This window comes from Empidonax traillii, unplaced genomic scaffold, assembly GCF_003031625.1.
Source record: "Empidonax traillii isolate 1590-97213 ecotype Southwest subspecies unplaced genomic scaffold, ASM303162v1 scaffold39:size2480183, whole genome shotgun sequence".
NCBI lineage: Eukaryota > Metazoa > Chordata > Aves > Passeriformes > Tyrannidae > Empidonax > Empidonax traillii.
In genome coordinates, this window is record NW_020955232.1 from 1,272,323 (window position 1) to 1,290,510 (window position 18,188).

General features: G+C 40.6%; 1 protein-coding gene across 2 annotated transcripts in view; it reads right to left on the reverse strand.

Annotated features, from left to right (window-relative positions):
* Positions 1-18,188, reverse strand: part of PRKAR1B (protein kinase cAMP-dependent type I regulatory subunit beta) — a 90,664-nt gene that overhangs the window by 17,021 nt on the left and 55,455 nt on the right. For both annotated transcript variants that reach the window (XM_027878188.1, XM_027878189.1), the window contains exons 7-9: positions 13,193-13,351; positions 5,005-5,065; positions 1,350-1,471 (exon numbers count right to left, since the gene is read on the reverse strand). In XM_027878188.1, the coding sequence (XP_027733989.1) occupies positions 1,350-1,471; positions 5,005-5,065; positions 13,193-13,351 (342 nt within the window). The remainder of the gene's footprint in view (positions 1-1,349; positions 1,472-5,004; positions 5,066-13,192; positions 13,352-18,188) is intronic.

Below are 18,188 nucleotides of genomic sequence, written 5' to 3' on the forward strand. Positions count from 1 at the left end.
GTCACATATTTAATGTTCCTGAAGTGTCTCACTGTGTGATAGGCAGGTGCAGTTACTTGCACTGACAATTTTGAGAGCATCAAAGAGAAACTATGTTCATAAATCAAATAAGTATTTTCAACACTCAAGAGGAAGCAAGCTTGGAATTTTAAGTGTCAGATACTGATTATGAACCAAATTCTGGCTGCCTTAGATAGAGGCACCTGTCCAAAACTCCACAGATAAGGAGCAAGCAAAGCAAAGCCTGCTGGCCTCAAAACCATCTGGAATGGGAGCTGTACAAGCCCTTTCTCACCTGAGCAGGGCAGGATCTCTTTCCTCTTCAATTACATCCCAGCAGAGCAGCCTGATAGAGCCAGAGACGCATTCTATATATACATATCTGGGTCCTAAGGCAACACAGTGACACCAGCTTCTTGCATCCATCTCACCCACCTTCTCCCATAGTGAGGGATTCCAACCACCTCCCAGTTCCTTGTGCCGCCACTGCCTCATTGTTGGACACAGCATGGCATGTGCACTGGAACTGTCACCACACAGTCAAATCTTGGTCATTCCTAGTCTATATATTTGTGTATGAACACTCACAGCTGGTGCTGAAAAGCTCCCACTTCAATCCATTGACAATCGTATCCTAATGCTGTCTTGTTATTCAGTCTGAGTCTCTCTAATACCTTTTTATAACTTGTTATATCACAGTGCCTTGGTATTTGTATGAGATACCAAAGATCCAAATATTTATGTCAGAAGGGAGGAAAAACTACATCAGCATCTGTTTGCAGAAGTGAGACGGTGGAACTGGAGTGTCAGATAATCTCCCAAAAAGATGTCAGCATTTTCAGCTGCCTGACAGATCTGTCTGCCTGTGTGAGAGTAAACAAGAAAACGGCTCAGCCATTTGGACTGAGTTTAAGGCAAAACAAAGAACAAATTATCCGTTTTCTGATCAGATCTCCTGCTCCAGTTTACAGATGTCCGTTTGTGATAAGCCCTCTAAGTCCCTTTGGGAACAACGATCAATGCACTGTGTGGCTGGCCAGCCCTGCTGAAGTATTGGCAATTTGGAAGCAGAAAAATCTCCTGCAGAAAACAAAACTTCAAACAGTAAAGACAACAGACACACCTCAAAATTCCTCTGCATTTTCAATTTACTGGAAATAAGATTGTCCCACTTAAGACAATTCCATGGAACTGGTCTCTGAATTCATTTGAATTTTGAGTAGGTCTCCTGGTTTAAGTGGAGTTAGATTTATGCTGAAGTAAGAGATTGAACTGAACCCAAATGTCTTTAATACACAGCCCTGATCTTTACCAGGAAATGACAGAGCTTATCAGGAAGCCAATCTTACCTCTGTAATAATGAAGAAGTCATCACCAGGCTCTCCCTGCACAACAATTTTTTCCCCATCTTCAAACTGGACAGGTTCCAGTGCATCAGCCACTGTCAGCCGCTCCCATTTGTCCAGGGACTCTAAAATATTGAAGATCATAAAGCTACATTATAAAAATACTCTTAACTTTGGCAGCAGATTAATATCTAAACTGACAGCTCTGCCATGCCTGGTTCTGTTATAAAAAAAACATTTCTTTTTCATCCAGGCACTTTGCACGAACCTCCAGTTGGGAAACATGAATGTATTTATTCATTGTGTCTTAGACTTTAGTAATCACCCAGATAGTAATCTTAAAAGTTGGACAGGAAAAGTTGGCTCTGTTTCCCTACGCCTGCAATCTGACACACAGTGCCCTGATGCTGCCATGGGTCGGAGCAGCTGAGGAGCTGTTTGGAGATACCAGCGATGTGGGAGCGCCGGGATTCTCTTACCACATCCCACACCAGATGTCAGGACAAGTCCCACTGTCTTTTCGTCAGAGCTGCTCCCATCTGGTTCCTGATGGGCTGCAGATAAGTGATGCAGAGCACTGATGTCAGAGATGACTCTGGCCTGGGGACGAGACCATGCACCACCAGAGGCAGTTCCAGCCCCTGGTGGCACCAGGGGCCTCAGGATTCATGGATGTTTGAAGTGGCACTGCTGTTCCATGTGCCAGCAGGACCGTCTGCAAATTTTCCTTTTCATTCCCCCACTTAGAAAGAAAAGTTAGAAAACTTTGAAGTAAACTTAAGTAAGAAAAAATGTCCCTTGTGTTTTAGGAGTAAGGGAGCCAACACAGCCAGCTCCCTGTGGCCTGGGGTCCTCATCATCCACCTGCACCTGCCCCAAATCCCCTACATATGGTACCTACAGGGCAAAGAGCAGCCTGCACAGGGCACATCCAGGACTGCTCACTGTCCCACTGCCCTCCTCCTCCTGCCTGAGGGATGAATTCTCTGTCCTGCCCTTGGAGAGAAAAGGTGCCACTTGTGTCTCTCTCCAATACCCATTTGCATGAGAATTCAAGACTGTGAGCTGTACTTGAACTTTTGTACTTTTATCAGATTTGATTGAAAAATTACAGGTTTAAAAGTTACTAAAAGAAACAGATAATACAATGATTTAACCTTCACTGCCTCAAAAAGCTGGGCTAAAATTCATGTTCCAGAGCTCTGCTAATTCTGACTTATTATGAAGTATTGAACCAATGTAAGTCAAGATATGGTTTCTGACAACAGGATTAGATCTTTGCTTTCTATCAGACTCTGGTTTCCCCATTTAATTCAAAATATTTCTTATAAGTGTTGTGTGAGATGTTCTTTAGAAGTTAAAAAGCCTTTTGGCTGAGCCTTTTGGTTGAGCTCAGAAGGGTACTCTGAGTCTGGTTATAAAACCAGATAGAAGTGATCAATGCACCAAAGGTAAGTTTTGAGTTGGATGACACACATCTTCATGTTTTTATGCCACTTTATGTTTGGGAAATTATTGTTTCTAACGTTTTCCCTACCTCTACTCACTACAGCCCTTCCCTGGTGTGTTTGTGACCTTTGCTGCAGCAGCATTAATGTCAAAGACCAAGCCCATATTGTCAATGCAACATTCAAAAACTGCTCTGTTTGACTAAAAATAAGCATAAAACACTTTCATACATACTAGAGAAGGCTTTCTCTCTCTCTCTTTTTTTTTTTTTTTTTTGAAGGAACTCGGTAATTAACAATGAAAAGAAAGAGTCTCTTGAAACTTCTACAGTTGGCTTTATGAAAAATTCAAAGCTAAATCTAGCTTTAGTCACGAAGTGCCTCTCCTTTGTCTAAGGGAATTGTACCACTACAAATACATTGGTTAATAATTCTCGCAAACAAGTGTTATATAGAATATTCCACAAGTTTTAGTCACAGAGTTGAAGTTAAGCATCAGATAAAGTAGATCATGTGGAATTTTTTGCAATTGCTGAATTGTACGTATCAGTTCATGGCTTTATATTTAATTAAACTCCAGGAGAAAGATTTAGTTTTTTCCTATCTTGTTTGATACACTATAAGTAGCTACTGATAATCCAAAAAATCCTCAGATTTAAAAAGTAAAAAAAGTGACTCTTACAATTATATGGTTAATTACAGACACTAGAGGGGTCATGGAAAAAAATACATAGAACAAATAGGTAGAGGTTTTTCCACCAGGAAATCACAGAGTTCCGACCACATTAAGGGATGAAGTGAAGTTGAATTCTCTGTGCTGTGTTGAGATTTCTAAAATATCTTCCTGCTTCCCAGGTGTCATCTACTTTTTAGACATGTCAAATAGATCCTTATGCATTTCATCTAAATTTCCATGTTCCTGCAAGGATGTGTTATTTTGTTCACTGCTTTTCTGTACTTAAAAAAAGGTTCAAATCTTGAAGTCCTTCCTCTTTTTTTTTTTTTTTTTTTTTTTTTAAACTGAGATTCAAAAGCCACACTACAAATTAGGCTATAATTACACTGCAAACCGCATGTTTAAGGAAGCACATCTCTGAACAACCTTTCTACTCTGAAATTGTTTTGAGATGTCTCATTGTTGTAATTGCTCCTCATTAGTGCAGGTGCACAGATCCTTTTTTCTTTAAATACTCATTGTAATTTGGCATAATTTATGCTCTTAATTTAGGAAGATTTAAGTTAAGCATAAAAGAAAGTATTTAAATGATGGAAACTTCATTAATAAGTCAGCAACATACTTGGCCTTGCTTTAAGCATATAAATATAATGGAAAGTTTCATGGATAGCACCTCTCAGAAGTTCAAGTATACTCTCACTGAGACACTCTCATATTTCAGGTGCCTCAGCTCAAATGGTAGGTGAATACCATAAACAAGAACCAGAAAATTTTTAAGTAGAACTACAAATACTTTAATTATATAGCAAATGAATACTGAACTGTTTTTTTCTAAATAGCCCCAGTAGAAACATGTTTCTCCAACAGAATCAACAACTCATTGTACTGTCTAACACTGTCCTCCTTATTAGAGGCTTTTGTTCTCCTAATGGTGATTGATTGGTCAGGCATTATGGGTTTGTTGTTTTTCCTACTGAAGGCCATCAAGAACATGTCCAAATTTCGTGGCTATCACATTAATCAAAGGGAAACAAAATCCAAGGACAAGAAGCTAAACAGATGTTTTAAGAATGCAAGACAGGGGCTGTAAAATGCACAGAAGAAAAAAGATCAGTCCACTTTGATTTGCAAGGTTAGTTTGTTTAGTGCACATAAACACAGTATTCTCGCAGGAAAAAGCTTCTCACCTGTCCCCTGGAATGATGTGACTAGACTTTATGACAAATTCATATCTCTGCACTGCTTTCTGCTCCATCCATATGATCTTAACTGAGCAGTAGCTATTGAAAGGTGAGCAGGGTGTGCCTGCTCCCATGTTTAACGTGTGCTTCAAACACACACTCAGCACATAGTAAAGATTGTGAAGAACAAGTCCTAAAAGGGACCCTTTACACTTTGGCTCCTTCAGAAACAACACAACGTGAGCCCTTCTGTTTGACTACCATGGCTTTCATCGTGCCATCAAAGACCAAAATTCACTCTGCCAACACGTATAACCAAGGAAATAACAGCCAAGTTCCAAAGGGCAACTGACCCAAAATGGAGACCTTGCTCAGGAATTCTTCATACATCTTCCGCTTCCTCAGCGTGCTGCCCTGTTATTACAGGAGAGAGAAAAAGGAGGCAGAACGTTACACAAAGTATTTTTTGTGATTTCTTCCTACAGCTGCTCTTTTTTCCTTCCCTCCCCTTCCAGCTCTTAAGCATAGCCAGCATAAACAGCCTCAGGCAAATCTTTCCCCATAAAATGTCTGGGCAAGTTGTATTGCTGATAAGCAAGGACAGAAGGACTCAAATTCAATCCTGGTGTAATTTCACTGGCTTCGCTGGTGTTACTGGACGCTGAGGATGAATTGTAGCCATTATTTACCGGCACTCATTTTAAAGCCTGAGCTTCAATTAACTCTTTAGCTAATTCAATATATATCTCGTTGCCAATGAGGCCCTGCTAGAAGGGAATTTGCAATTACAAAACAGGATAAAACTTAACAGGTCCCCCTCATGGATCCCATCCTTTTAGGTTAAAAACTCTTTAATGCCAAGAGCATTTCTCTGTAATATTCTGTACAGGGTTGCATCTATTGTTACTGCTCAGCAATCTCTTCATATTATTATTTTAGCAGGATTTAAGCATTCTGTGGCAGACAATCCATCAGTGTATGTGTGGCCACCAGCACAGTCATTCCCCATTCTACTAAGATTTTGTTGTGTGACAAATTACCAAGACACCTTTTGCTCACATAATGTTTGATTATCAGGACGGAAACCGTAAGTCTCCATTCCAGCAGAGATTTTGGATTCACGTAGGAATAATTATGATGCAGTTTTACCAATACAAATATAATGAATTAATCCTTAATTCCTTCTGCAGTGATGCAACTGACTTGAAAAGAAAATCTTCCCCAGTAGCAAAAAGGAACTCCAGGGTCTGCCTTGGTGCCATGTAGTTTGTTCCACGCTGATGTCACCCCACATCCTTTCTGCCTGGACAGATTCCCTGTGGATATCGAAGGCTGCCTAGTGCCTGCTAGTCAAATCTACAAGGCACAACACAAGGATGACACATTCATCTTCTCAAGAAATAGGAGATAAAGATGCCATCTATTCATAGGTTGGGCAGAGAAGGCGAAAGCATATGTCAGTGTCTGCCACAGAAAAAGCCAGTATGAAAATGGGAAAGGCTGGTGTACTCAAGTGCAGAGGTATAACTAAGAATTAAACATCATCCCCCTTCCTACGTGTGCTGCGCAGGGGGGTCTGCAACGACCCCCAAAGCAACGTGAACCCTTCCACCAACACCAACAGGCTTTGGATCCGGCTTTGGACGCAGCACCAGAGGAAGCTGCCAAGTGCTCTCCTCTGGGGACAGCTCCTATTTGTGCCCCTCTCCTGGGGCCATCCCTGCTCCAGGACAGCCACAGCACCATCAGGAGCTGCCACTCTCCCCAGGTAGCTCTGGCTCAGCAGCAGCACCAGCTACCGAGGTCTCCCCTTCCGCACCCCGTTCATAATTTCCGAGTCTGGTGATGACAGTTCTCCTCAGCGATAGCATCGGTAACCCCTGTCTGACCTCTCTGTCTGACAAACTTGGTTCTCAACCTCGGGGGGCCCCGAGAGCATTTGAAGTGCCAGAAAGAAAAAAAAAATGAAGAACTTCAAACGCAGGAGGCTCTGCAAACCACGCCAGCCCCTGACAGCTCGCTGCGAGACAAAGAATGGAAAACTGGACACTGCGCAGTTGTTGCTTTCCTCCCTGCAATCAAGTGGAAACAAGTCCAGCAAAATTGACAGCTGTGGAAAACCAGATTGGTGGTTTAGTTTGATGGGCTGGGACACCCGGGGACAGATGTGGAAAATGCTTTTTAAATGACTTGCGGACACAGATGAATTTTAAGAAGCAGTAATCAGCAGCCATAAGTGACGCCTGACCACAGCTTCGAGTATTTAGAGAGACCCAGGAAGGTAGGAATTGCAGGCATCCCACCTGGCCCGGAGAGGAAGAGCCCATCACTTCCTACAGGAAAACAGGTGTGTTATGTCTTGGCTAAACTAAGCCAGGGCAGCGGTACAGAATCCACAGTGAAGACAAGTGCAAAAGCAAAACTGAAGGGGAAAGAATTCATTAAATGTGCTATTAAAATGTTTTGTATTGTGATAGTATCTAGAACCTCAGTGGGACTCCACTTAATGCAGGCTACACTGCATTAATTATTCCCTCCCTCAGGATGATCTCACAAAGGTAAGGGAGAAGATGAGCCTAGAGAGGAACCATTGACTGAGGCTTAGGACTCCTGTTTCCCAGCACATGCACTGAAACCAAAGGTGACCCAGTTGATGGCTCCTGACTCAACCTTCTCTCCTAATCCAAGTGCCATTCCCTGGGACATGTGCTGAGCCTGCTCTCATTCAATATTTTCATGGATCTTCTAGAAGCAGCAACAAATCAGACAGTAACAATATCCACAGACTATGAGATGCTATGAGAGCTTGCCAGAGCAGGAAAATAACAAGAAAGGACCTGGACACATTAGAAATGGGACTATAAAATAATACAATGAGCTTCTGTTTGCAAAAAAACAGCTAAGAAAAAGAAATCCAGAGCAGAGATGTTTGACAAAGAAAAGACCTGAAAGTTGTAAACCTGAAAGAGATTTACAGACAGTAGGTGAGACCTGCATCGGACAAGAACACAGCCAAGGCTATTTTGGTCTGTACAAGCAAAGATATCATCCAGGAATGAAGTTTAGAGGCTCCATCTCTGTGGCTCAGATGTGACGGCGCCTGGTGTGCTACATTCTGTCTCGGTACCTCTTCTCCAGAAATGTGCTCCCAAACCTGACAGAGCTTGAAGAAATGCTAAAACACTCAGGGAGAGCTGATAAGGAAGGAGCAAAACAAATCCAGCCTGTAGCTGTTGGCTCAGCTCTGGGATCATAGGTATGTCATCCTCATAGCTGGCATGCACTGTGGCAAGGTTTTAAGTAGACAGTGATAATCATCTACAGATATATGACAGAAAGAGAGGGCAATTCAGTACAGCATAACTTAACATAACTCAAAGTAACAGGAGAAAATTAAGAAAATCTAATTTAAGATCAATATCAAAAAAGTTTTCCCAATGTAAGAATTATTCTCTTGCAGAGAAGTTTCCCAAGGGAAGCGGTAAAATTCTTACTGCTTAAGCCAGATAAAAACAATAGTAAATGTACATGAATAATTCTGCACTGGCAAGGTTCTTGATGGCATGTTTTAAGAAGTCTTTATTAATTCTGCTTTTTTTCTAACCTATTAATATCTTATTTCAATAGTCGCTGCTTCTCCCTCTCCCCCCTTTCCTTTGTTCACTTTCTCCCTGGTTCTGAGCTGTCATGCACAAACTCATCTCCTCAAAGACAGTGGTTCCCATTAACTACGAAGCCTTGTTAATATTCCAAGCTGCAGTGCTCCTCCCTGAGACAGTCCCAGGGAGGAACAAGATCACTCGTGTTCGTCACATCCACACAGAGAAGGGCTCAAAGCCAGTTTTAGGAGCACTCAGTGTAGCAGGCACTAGGCTTAGCTTAAGCAATACACAGGCTGGGAAAAATGAATGCCCCAGAGATTGTAACAGGTTTTTTTGAGATCCTTTTCAACGTCTGTTTCATCTCTTTTCCAACTGCCCCTTCTTCACCTTCCTTGTTTTCTTCCATTTTTTCCTCCCACTCCTCCAGTCTGATCTTACTTTCTCCCTCCAGCACTCTTTGTGTCTTCTTTCTGGCTTAATTTTTTCAGGTGGAGATGATTGGGCCCTTCCTAGAAATTCCCACCTTCAGTGAGGAGCCAAACAAATGTCTTCTGAATGGTAAAGCATGGCTCAAGTTTCAAATACAGAGTTCTCCTGGCAGGAGGTGCCGGAATGGCCTTCTGGACTGCTGCAGCTCCGTGTAATCCCTGCACAACCTGATCCTGGATGATGCTTTGGGTGTGCACTCTTACAGGAGCATGAAAGAAAGAGTCTCTGTGCATACTGGCCATGATCCACAGCAAATCAGCCCACACAATCCCTGTGCTTTATTCCACACGTCAGATGGATTTCAGCCTTTGGATTTGCTTTATGCGCTGGCTGCCACATAACCTACATTTTATGGCAACACAAAGTCCTTCTGATTTTGTTAGAGAATTTGTTCTCAGGTTCAAAGCTGTGAAAAGATGGTAGAAGAAACCCAAGATAGCACAAATAAAATGAAGTGCAAGATCAGGAACTGACCAACCTTGATTTGTCATGACTTACATCCCAATATTACAACTCCCTTTCTGTGTGCAAAGTTTGCCAATTAGGCAAAAAGTGTTGTATCCCGTACAAATCCACTCTCAGAGCCAGGTATCTTGGACTATGGGAACTAGAGGATAGTTAAATTATCCTAAATCAAGTCTTCTTACAGAAGAAATTGCAAGAAATTAATACTTCAAATTTTCTTAGTCTGGGAACTGAATTGTCTAGGGGATCAATCTGATGTTGGGATACAGACATTTGCTCCTCTGGTATTTGTGGCATTTGCTATATTTAGAATACAAATATTGTACTACCCTGGGATGTTCCCCATTCTGAGATGCTTTTGAATCCAAATTGCAAAGAAGAGAGCAGCAACTGAATTCCATGAGAAGCCTATGGCAAAAAAATCCATTGCAGCTCTCTCAGAAGAATGTAAGTAAATAAATATTGAATATATACACAAATGTGTGTGTCTGTGCTTGTGTGTGCACCCACAGAGAACATACACATAAAAAAATTTGCAACAGAGTGAAAAGTATGCGACTCATCACAGATTATTTTATGAAATAATTGGAACACACAGGTGGACAGATAATTTGTAAATATACCACAAGGGGAACACATTGCAGTGGTTTTTAGTAACCCATCTAGTACGGTGAATTTCTTGGTGCAATACTTTGTCAAGGACTGCAGTAAAAGCCAAGCAATTTCACTGCAAAACCTGACAGAAGGACCTATCCCAACATTTACGGTCATCACAGCTGCTGAAACAAACTTGAATGTGACATTCAAGACATCAGGGTACCTAAGCTGAGACAGTGAAATAAAGAAATATATCTGTTTTAACAAAATTCCTTTGGGACAGGATAAATAATAAATGGATGACAAGTGTAACTAAAAACCAGCAGGATCTTTCTGCATCAGGCTTTGTCCATCCATTAAAAGGAAAACCCAAACTCCAAACCTCCTGAAATGCATTTTATTCACACCATAAACCAGTCAGGATCAATGAGACACATAAGTGGGGAAAATGGCACTAAACAGAAATAAAAACTAGAAATTATTAAATGCAAAGCAAAGAACCAAAACAGCGTCTGCAAGGAGAAATGAGGTGGAGAGTCAAGTGTCTCATGACAGGATAAAATCTTTTTGGCAAGTGTGGATCTGAAGGCATGATCTGCAAATAAATATTTACAACTCGAATAAAATTTCAACACTAGACTGAGAAAACACGGGGTTGGTCACGGCAGGGAAGGAATGCAGACGAGAGAAATAACTATCTTGGGTTATGGAGGGGCTTTATCTGACTACAGAAAAAAAACATAACTTGGGGAGAAAAAGGCCGTTGATCCCTTGGACAAAAGGGCTTGCAACCAGAAAATTAAAAAAAGAAAAGAAAAAAGAAAAAAAAAAGAAAACCTGCTCACTCACAAGTTTTACCAGCTTAAATGACACAGTTCTAAAATATCCTAAATGTTACTATCTCTTATTTAAAGGCAGAAGCATTTCTACATCTAAAAAAATCCAGTTAGAGGCTAAATGGCAGGAAACCATGTTTCTGGGACTTAAAAAGCAGCTACTCAACACATCTTGAAACTGAGCACAGCAAACCCAGCCCTGTAATGGTGGAGTTCACTTCAGGTTTGAAATGCAGCCACTGAAACATGATGTAACTAATTCTTAGGCTTGAGGAAATGCATAGAGAGCCTCTGCAACCTGTCCTCACACAACTGCACAAAGACAGGTGTCTCATTTCACCCACAGCAAAGAAATGATCCACCCTGCACCTACAAATAAATGGAAAGATGACAGGCCTCATGTAGTGTGTGGATGGGTAAATTGCATTCACCATGGACAGCACTGAAAATTGGACATCTTCTATACTTGCAGCAATTAATTCGCCGTGCTACTTGAAATATTTCCTATCTGAGTACTGGGAATACTGCAATCATACTGTCTGGGTGTCTAATGCAATGTAACAGACCACCAATTTTTAATGGCCCCAACTGTAAAAAAACACCAAGAAGAGACACAGGCAGAGAAAACACCTCTATGTTAATTTAAAGGTCTCATCAATTGCAGAAACTGATCTTGCTAGGTAAAATAGAGCAGTCACTGGTCAAGAGAATATGTAAATTAATTTGAAAAGCACTTAGCACTACACTGGAATCAAATAGAATACAATAGAATCAAATAGAACTACATCCACAATATTCAGGTTATATGTACAAGTAAAGCTAGCATTAAAAACACAGTCTTCTCCACTTGGGACTTTAAATCCTTTTTGCAAATTCCTGTTTCTGCATCAAGTATTCACCTTCTGAAGGGTGCTATGAGATGATAATGGACACATGACCAAACCTGACAACTCACAGGGCTGGACGATGGCAGGTACCACTAATTTCATCAACACTAACACTGAAATCACCTCTGGGCTACTAAGCCTGTGAATCTGTCCCTTCAGTTCCTTAGTAGCAAGGTTATAGGCAGGTGCAAAAAACTCTGCTTAAAAAGCCAAGAAATACGTGTCTTGTCCTGACATTTTTTTCCCTCCTACGCTCCTACCCTTTTGTATTTTGGATTCTTCTTTGTAGCATACATGTTCATCACACCAGTTATCCCAGGCACCCCTCCACTGCATCCATGTAGGATATGGGACAAATAAAGTTGGATGTGCCTCTTAAATCTCTTTAGAAATTCTCCTGCTCTATGTTTTGGAAATATCTTTTAGAAATACCTCTGCCTGCTTCATCCTGCTTACCCACAAGAGAGAAGACAGTACACTTCTCATCATTATTCCTATATTTTATCTTGGAGCCATCAGGCTGAGTATTTTGGGATAGAGTGAATTTCCATTAGATGTGCTCTCTTAGATGTCAGTGTGAATTTTGTTTATGTGACACAGAACTCAGCTCTTGAAATACGGAGTGAATACCAGCAATGCTCAAACAGACATCCAACAGGATAAATAAAGATCACTCTTACACTCTGTGGTTAAGAACTAATCATTTAAGTGTAAAATCTACTCAATTTCTTTCCTAATTTTTCTGTTTTCCATGACATCCACTGGAAATATAGGAGATCTCAAAATGCACACTGCTCTATCAGTCTAAGAGCATAGTGTCATTTCCTTCAGAGCAGAATGGAACAATGCAGCTTTTAGAAAAAAGTCACGTTGAGAAAGAAGCTTTACATTGAGTTACGTCTGTTAATTATCAAAAAGAAAGGAATATTTCAAGGAGAAGGAAGATATGCACGTGGACATTGGAAACAAGCTCATAAAAAAAGTTATGGCTTTGCTGAAGTTAATTATCTGTCAAAGTTTCCATTATAAACTCACCACTCAAGAACCAACATCAAATCCATAAGCTCACACACACCCCAGATGCCACAAAGGTCTGCTGAGCTTTGCTGAGGGGGTTTGAAAGGAGCAGAGCAATGAATCATTGGCAGGGGCTCTGCAGCTCCTGTCCCATGGTACGTGTGGCTGGGTGCTGCCTAACACAGATGGAGGGCACAGTCCAACCAGCACCTTTTTATTGTTTTAGTGGAGCTGGATTTACTTTCTATCACCTGCTTTGAGGAATGTAACACAAGTTCAGACAAAGACTTCGTAGGCAAGGGGTGCTGCTGAGAGACACTTCCAGGCTCATGATAAGGAGGGGATTTGCAGAGCTTTGGTGGGTACCAGAGGCCTCCTGAGGTTTTCATTCATGTATAGCAGTTACTCACAATGTTATTCAGTTGAATTTCTGACTCAGCGTCTTTCTGCTGAATCCTGTCCCCTTTTATTTCAGTTCACTCCATTCAGTTACTCACTGTTTTTGTCATGTCCTCTCTCTTTTGTGCAGAAGCACAGACTGCACAGCCCTCTACCACCAGAGCACTCTGAACACAGGAGTGCTGGAGCTACAAAAGATAAAATATAAAAATACCAACTCCACAGAGGAGCCCTTCTCCATAAACTTACCATTAAAATGCGTCTGTAGCTGTCCCTGTCGATGCCCCAGAGCTTCAAGTCTGTCTTGGCCTTGACAGTGGCAGCCCGGGGTGTTCCATAGATCAGTGCCAGCTCCCCGAAGCTGCCTCCTTCTCCAATGCTGGTGACCCACTCCCCGTTGACATAAACCTACCACAGCACAAGACAAAGAAAGAAGTCATAGCAGTTTGGGGGCTGAGTTGCAGTTCTCCTCCTGCTGCCAGTTACCCAAAAGGCTGTTAGCAATTTCCTTTCATCAGCTCTGGGGACACAGAAGGAAAACAAGAGCGTAACACTTTCTGCAGTCGGTCCCCAAAGAGGGCAACAACCTGTTCTGTGGACAGAATTTCAAGTTGTCTTGCTTCAGTACAATGACTGTATTTACTCTCCGAGTTTTCAGCTCCCATGGTTAACTGGCATCATGTTTTCCCTCTTGTGTTCAAGGCTCAGGCAGTCAACAAGCAGAACTGTCACAACTTTGGCGTTTTATTAGCACTGTCAGACTTGAAAGGAAGGAGATTTGTTGATATGTGTAATGAGGGTTGCTGAAAAGCGTCATGGCCATGAAATGAAAAGCAGTCAAAACAAGGAAATATCTTTTCAAAAGAAACATTTTTTTTTCCCTCCCTAAGCCTGGTGCTTCCAACAACCATTTAAATATAAGTATACAGATCTTCTTCTCCCTTAGTGAAGATGACTACGTGCTCTGGACTTGAGAAGCTCTGTGTGGAACTACCCTTTGTCTTTAACATCAGCTCTACAGAACTTGGGAAGCAGTGTTTGACCCACGGTCTATTCAGGTAACTCTTGGAACATGGCACAGCTCTATAACACTATCACTGTGTGTTTTTCCTGGATTATGTTTAATTTGAAAAGAATTCCCACACTTGGGTACTGTGCAAAACCTTCCCTGGAGGAAGGAGCCTTGTGCAGGTGCTTTCCACTGGGCTCCATTTTCCTCTCCACTCAAGGACAATACAGCTCAAGAGACATGACAGTGTGTGCAAAGGCTGGTGTGGACTGTGCATTTTAAGGCTTGCTGCCATAAACTACACAATAAACCCTTTTAATTCTGTTAATGTGTCTGTGAGTTTAGAGGCAAGGAAAGGCTGGGTGCTTTTACCCAGTGCAGAATACATCCCAATCTGTTACAGACCAGTAACAGCAGAAATCAATCAGAATTAATTTCAATTCTTTGGAAGTTCTGTGAAGAAAAGTAATATGAATAAAATAGGCAGGCATTCTCATCTTAAGAAGAAAAGTATTGCAAAGGCAGAGATCATAACCTAACACCAATTACTGAGCAATAAACTAGCAGGTTTTAAAAAATATATGAATTAGAGCTGTGTTCAAGCTGAGCATGAGAAAAGATGGTGACCAAAATAAATGAACTGGGGTCAAAATTCAACAACCTGTCAGTATTAATTTTACTTCTATCTTCCTTTTATGATGAAAAGGCCTATTACAAAATACAGTTGGAATCAATCCCAATTTATCTTCACAATATTCAATTAAGATTTTCTCCAGCTCCTACTGAGGTCAGTGAAATTCTGGTTCAGTAGGAGATAGATGAGGCCACAGAGCAGTTCAGCTGATCAAGAGAATTCTTGGGTATCAGCTGAAAAGGAGCAGCATTGGCATCACTGCTGAACTCTCCAGGCAACGTGGTGGCTCCTGGTACCCCTGGAACATCTGAGGATAAAGGGGCTGAAAAATGAAGGGTAAAAATAATCCCAAACAGGCAGGTGGTAGCAGACTGCCAAGAAAGAGCTCAAGCCACAAAGACTATAGTTTCGTTTCTTCACCATGACAGAATGAATGTCACACGGGAGAATATCACACAAGAGAATAGTAACAGCCTTTCCTTTCAAACTTTAGCACTCACCACAGCAAAAAAGTCTCACAGAACACTGAAACTACTTTTGATTCCCCTCATGATGAAAAAATGAAAGCAAAGAAGTTTTAAAAAAGCCAGGAAAACCCAAGTATTTTCTTGGTGAAAGAAGGAGGCAATTCTGTGGCTCCTGGATCTCTTTTTTTTTGCGAGACAAGCAGGAGAAATGGATGAATAAAAGCAGGATTCTGAAAGGCTTGTAACATAATGAGAGTGTATGAACATTTCTAAACTCTATTAATTCATTGCAAAATTGTCCAGATGCATATTTGACTGTAGGGATACCCTCCTTCTGTGGGAATTTCACTGGATGGACCCAGGGTTTGCTACAGTCGAGTAATCCATGTGTCCCCTGTAAAAAGTCTTAGGGATGATGGCAAAAATCTAATAATGCCAATGAGTTTTGGTCCACATCCTTAATGTCGACTGACACGGTACCCTGGACTCTTTTTCAGCACACCAAAAGTGCATGTGTTTCTATATGTTCTTTTGTTGAAAAACACAGATTTTGTTATTGCAGAATGGTCTGAATTACAAGCAGGAAATAAAACTCATTCCAACACATATTTTTAAAGCAATATGGTGACATCTCTTGTAAAAGCAGCGTGGATGGTGTGACTGCAGGCCAGGCAGGGAATTATGCTGGTAAAACTCAAGTTTGAGAGAGTGAAGGATGGATATTTAATGTTGCACAGTTGTTATAAAGAGAGGCTACTGCTCTGCTCTAAGACTCCTTTAATTTTGCTGTCTTACTTGACAAGACTCTCCAGAACAAGTTTGACATCTCGCCTTAAACAGTTTATGCAAATGGTCATTCGTCCACCCCGAGGGTGTCAGGTTCAAAGTACTCTGAGGTGAAACCAAATCACTGATCTGACAGTCTTTGGGCCCAGCATTCACTCCCCCAATAAAAATGTCATTTCAAATATCAATCTCTGAAAGAGAAAACAGCTTGAGAATAAGTTATTTTCTAGAAGGAAAACCACTGCACTTCATTCTCTGCAAAGGCCTAAGTCAACAATCTACCTTTGTCTTTATGATGAAGTTCAAGTGCATTGATGGCACACTACAAAGCCATCCTGCCCTTTAACAGAGTTTGGCTCCACTATAAATCCCTTTAAAGTAGATAAAAAAAAAAAAAAAAAAGTAGAAAGGAAAGTAGCTCTGTTTGTAAGGTGTGGGAAGCAAAGCTATTTTAGGCTCAGAATAGCTTATGAAAGCCAATGTTATATGGCAGCAGCTCAGATGATCTCCCTATTTATCCTAAAAAATGCTGGGCTGAGGTTTTGGCTCAGCCAGTTTTAGGCATCTGTGAACTCTCACCAAAGTGGTGAGTACATAAATGAATTACTCCTAATTTTCACTTGGCCTGTCAATCACAGGTCTGTAATAGCTGGAACCTTCTTTCATGCAGCTTAAGAGGAAAGCAGAACTTCAGATGCCCAAGTACATCCAAGCCCTCAGGACCACCTACTTTTCACAGATGGAAAGTACTTTGGATGTCTACTGTTGTAGTATGAGCACTCCAGTTTTTGCAGGCTTTGAGAGTCACACAACTTGGTTCACTTCATTGTATTTTAGGAGGCAAACAGGAAAAATCTCCTGTGAACATCAATATTTCCTTTCTTCATGGGCTGTGATATCCACGGGCAGTGACTGTGGGAGAAGATGCAGAGTCATGCAATGCTCAATGCAACAGGATTTGGATCTGGGCCTCACTCATCTTCATGTTCTCCAGAGATGCAGAAAGGGACCTTGCCATGAGCAGGGATTCAAACATTTTACTTTGAAGGCAGGATAGGAATGTCTGCCTCTGAGCTTCACTGGAGTGAATTTATCTTTCCTTTAATTTTGTATTGTTGATTTCAAGTTAATTTCTGACCTTTTTTTTTTTTTTTTTTTTTTTTTTTTTTTTTTTTTTTTTTTTTTTTTTTTTTTTTTTTTTTTTTTTTTTTTTTTTTTTTTTTTTTTTTTTTTTTTTTTTTTTTTTTTTTTTGGCTGCCACTTTGTGATCTATGTGGACAATCTAATTTGTTCCAGGCATTCCAACTCTTACATCTTAAATCCCCTCCCTTGTATCTGTTTGCAATTTGGGCTTTGTGTCTTGTTAAGCCTTAATATTTGTTATCCAAACAAGAAGATGAGTTTTATTTATTCTTGGAAAAATAAACAAGCCTTAGACATGAAGAGTATTTATATGTGGGTAGTTTTCTCAAAGCTAGTGCTTTATTTGTAGTTTGAATACGAATATATGAACTAGAAGATTGCCTCAAGAACCCTTAAAAATTCAAGTTGAAAAACTCCAGACTTTTAAATGTTCTGCTTCAAATTTCAAACGGCAACCTTTTGAAATTAGGAAAATCATTGATGATGGAAGAATTCAAAGCAGAAGCAATCTATGGAATCTAACTATTAAACATAACTAGTTTTAAAACCCAACAGAATTCCCACATAAAAAACTGTGCCATTTTCATCTTCGTATATACAAATTAAACAGTTTGTATATACAAATAAGAGCTCAAGAAGATTTGACCTACAGTCAAGAGATAATTTTATCTATTATCCACAGTATTTATGTAGAGGTCCACATGAAGATTTATACAGTAAATACAGAACCTATTCAAGAAAAAAAAAACACTGGAAATTTTTCCATTTTGATTTTCACCGTGCTACAGTTCAGCTGCTGTTGTTTTACAAGAAGAAAACCTGAGAATGCCTGTAGAGAAAGTTGCTGTGACATTAAATAGAAAAGGAAGTTGCTGAGTCTAAAAAAAATAATACATCTGTTTGCAAAATGGTAGTCGGCGGTGCTTTTTAAAGTAAAAAATGTGAGGTTGTGAGATTAAAATAACAAACAGGAAGTCTTTTTATATTTAGAAATATGGATTAGAGATTTTTGCAAGTCATATTTTAGCAGGTACTTTCAACATCTTTACTGGAAACTATAATTAAAGCTCTGCCAGCTACTTTTTGGCACACGTTCCCATTTGTCTGAGCAGGAAAGCTTCCAGTAGACAACTGACCTCTACGGCTTCAAAGTTTGTGCCATCATCTACCTAGAGAGCACTTTACCCATCTGCAGAGACAGATCAT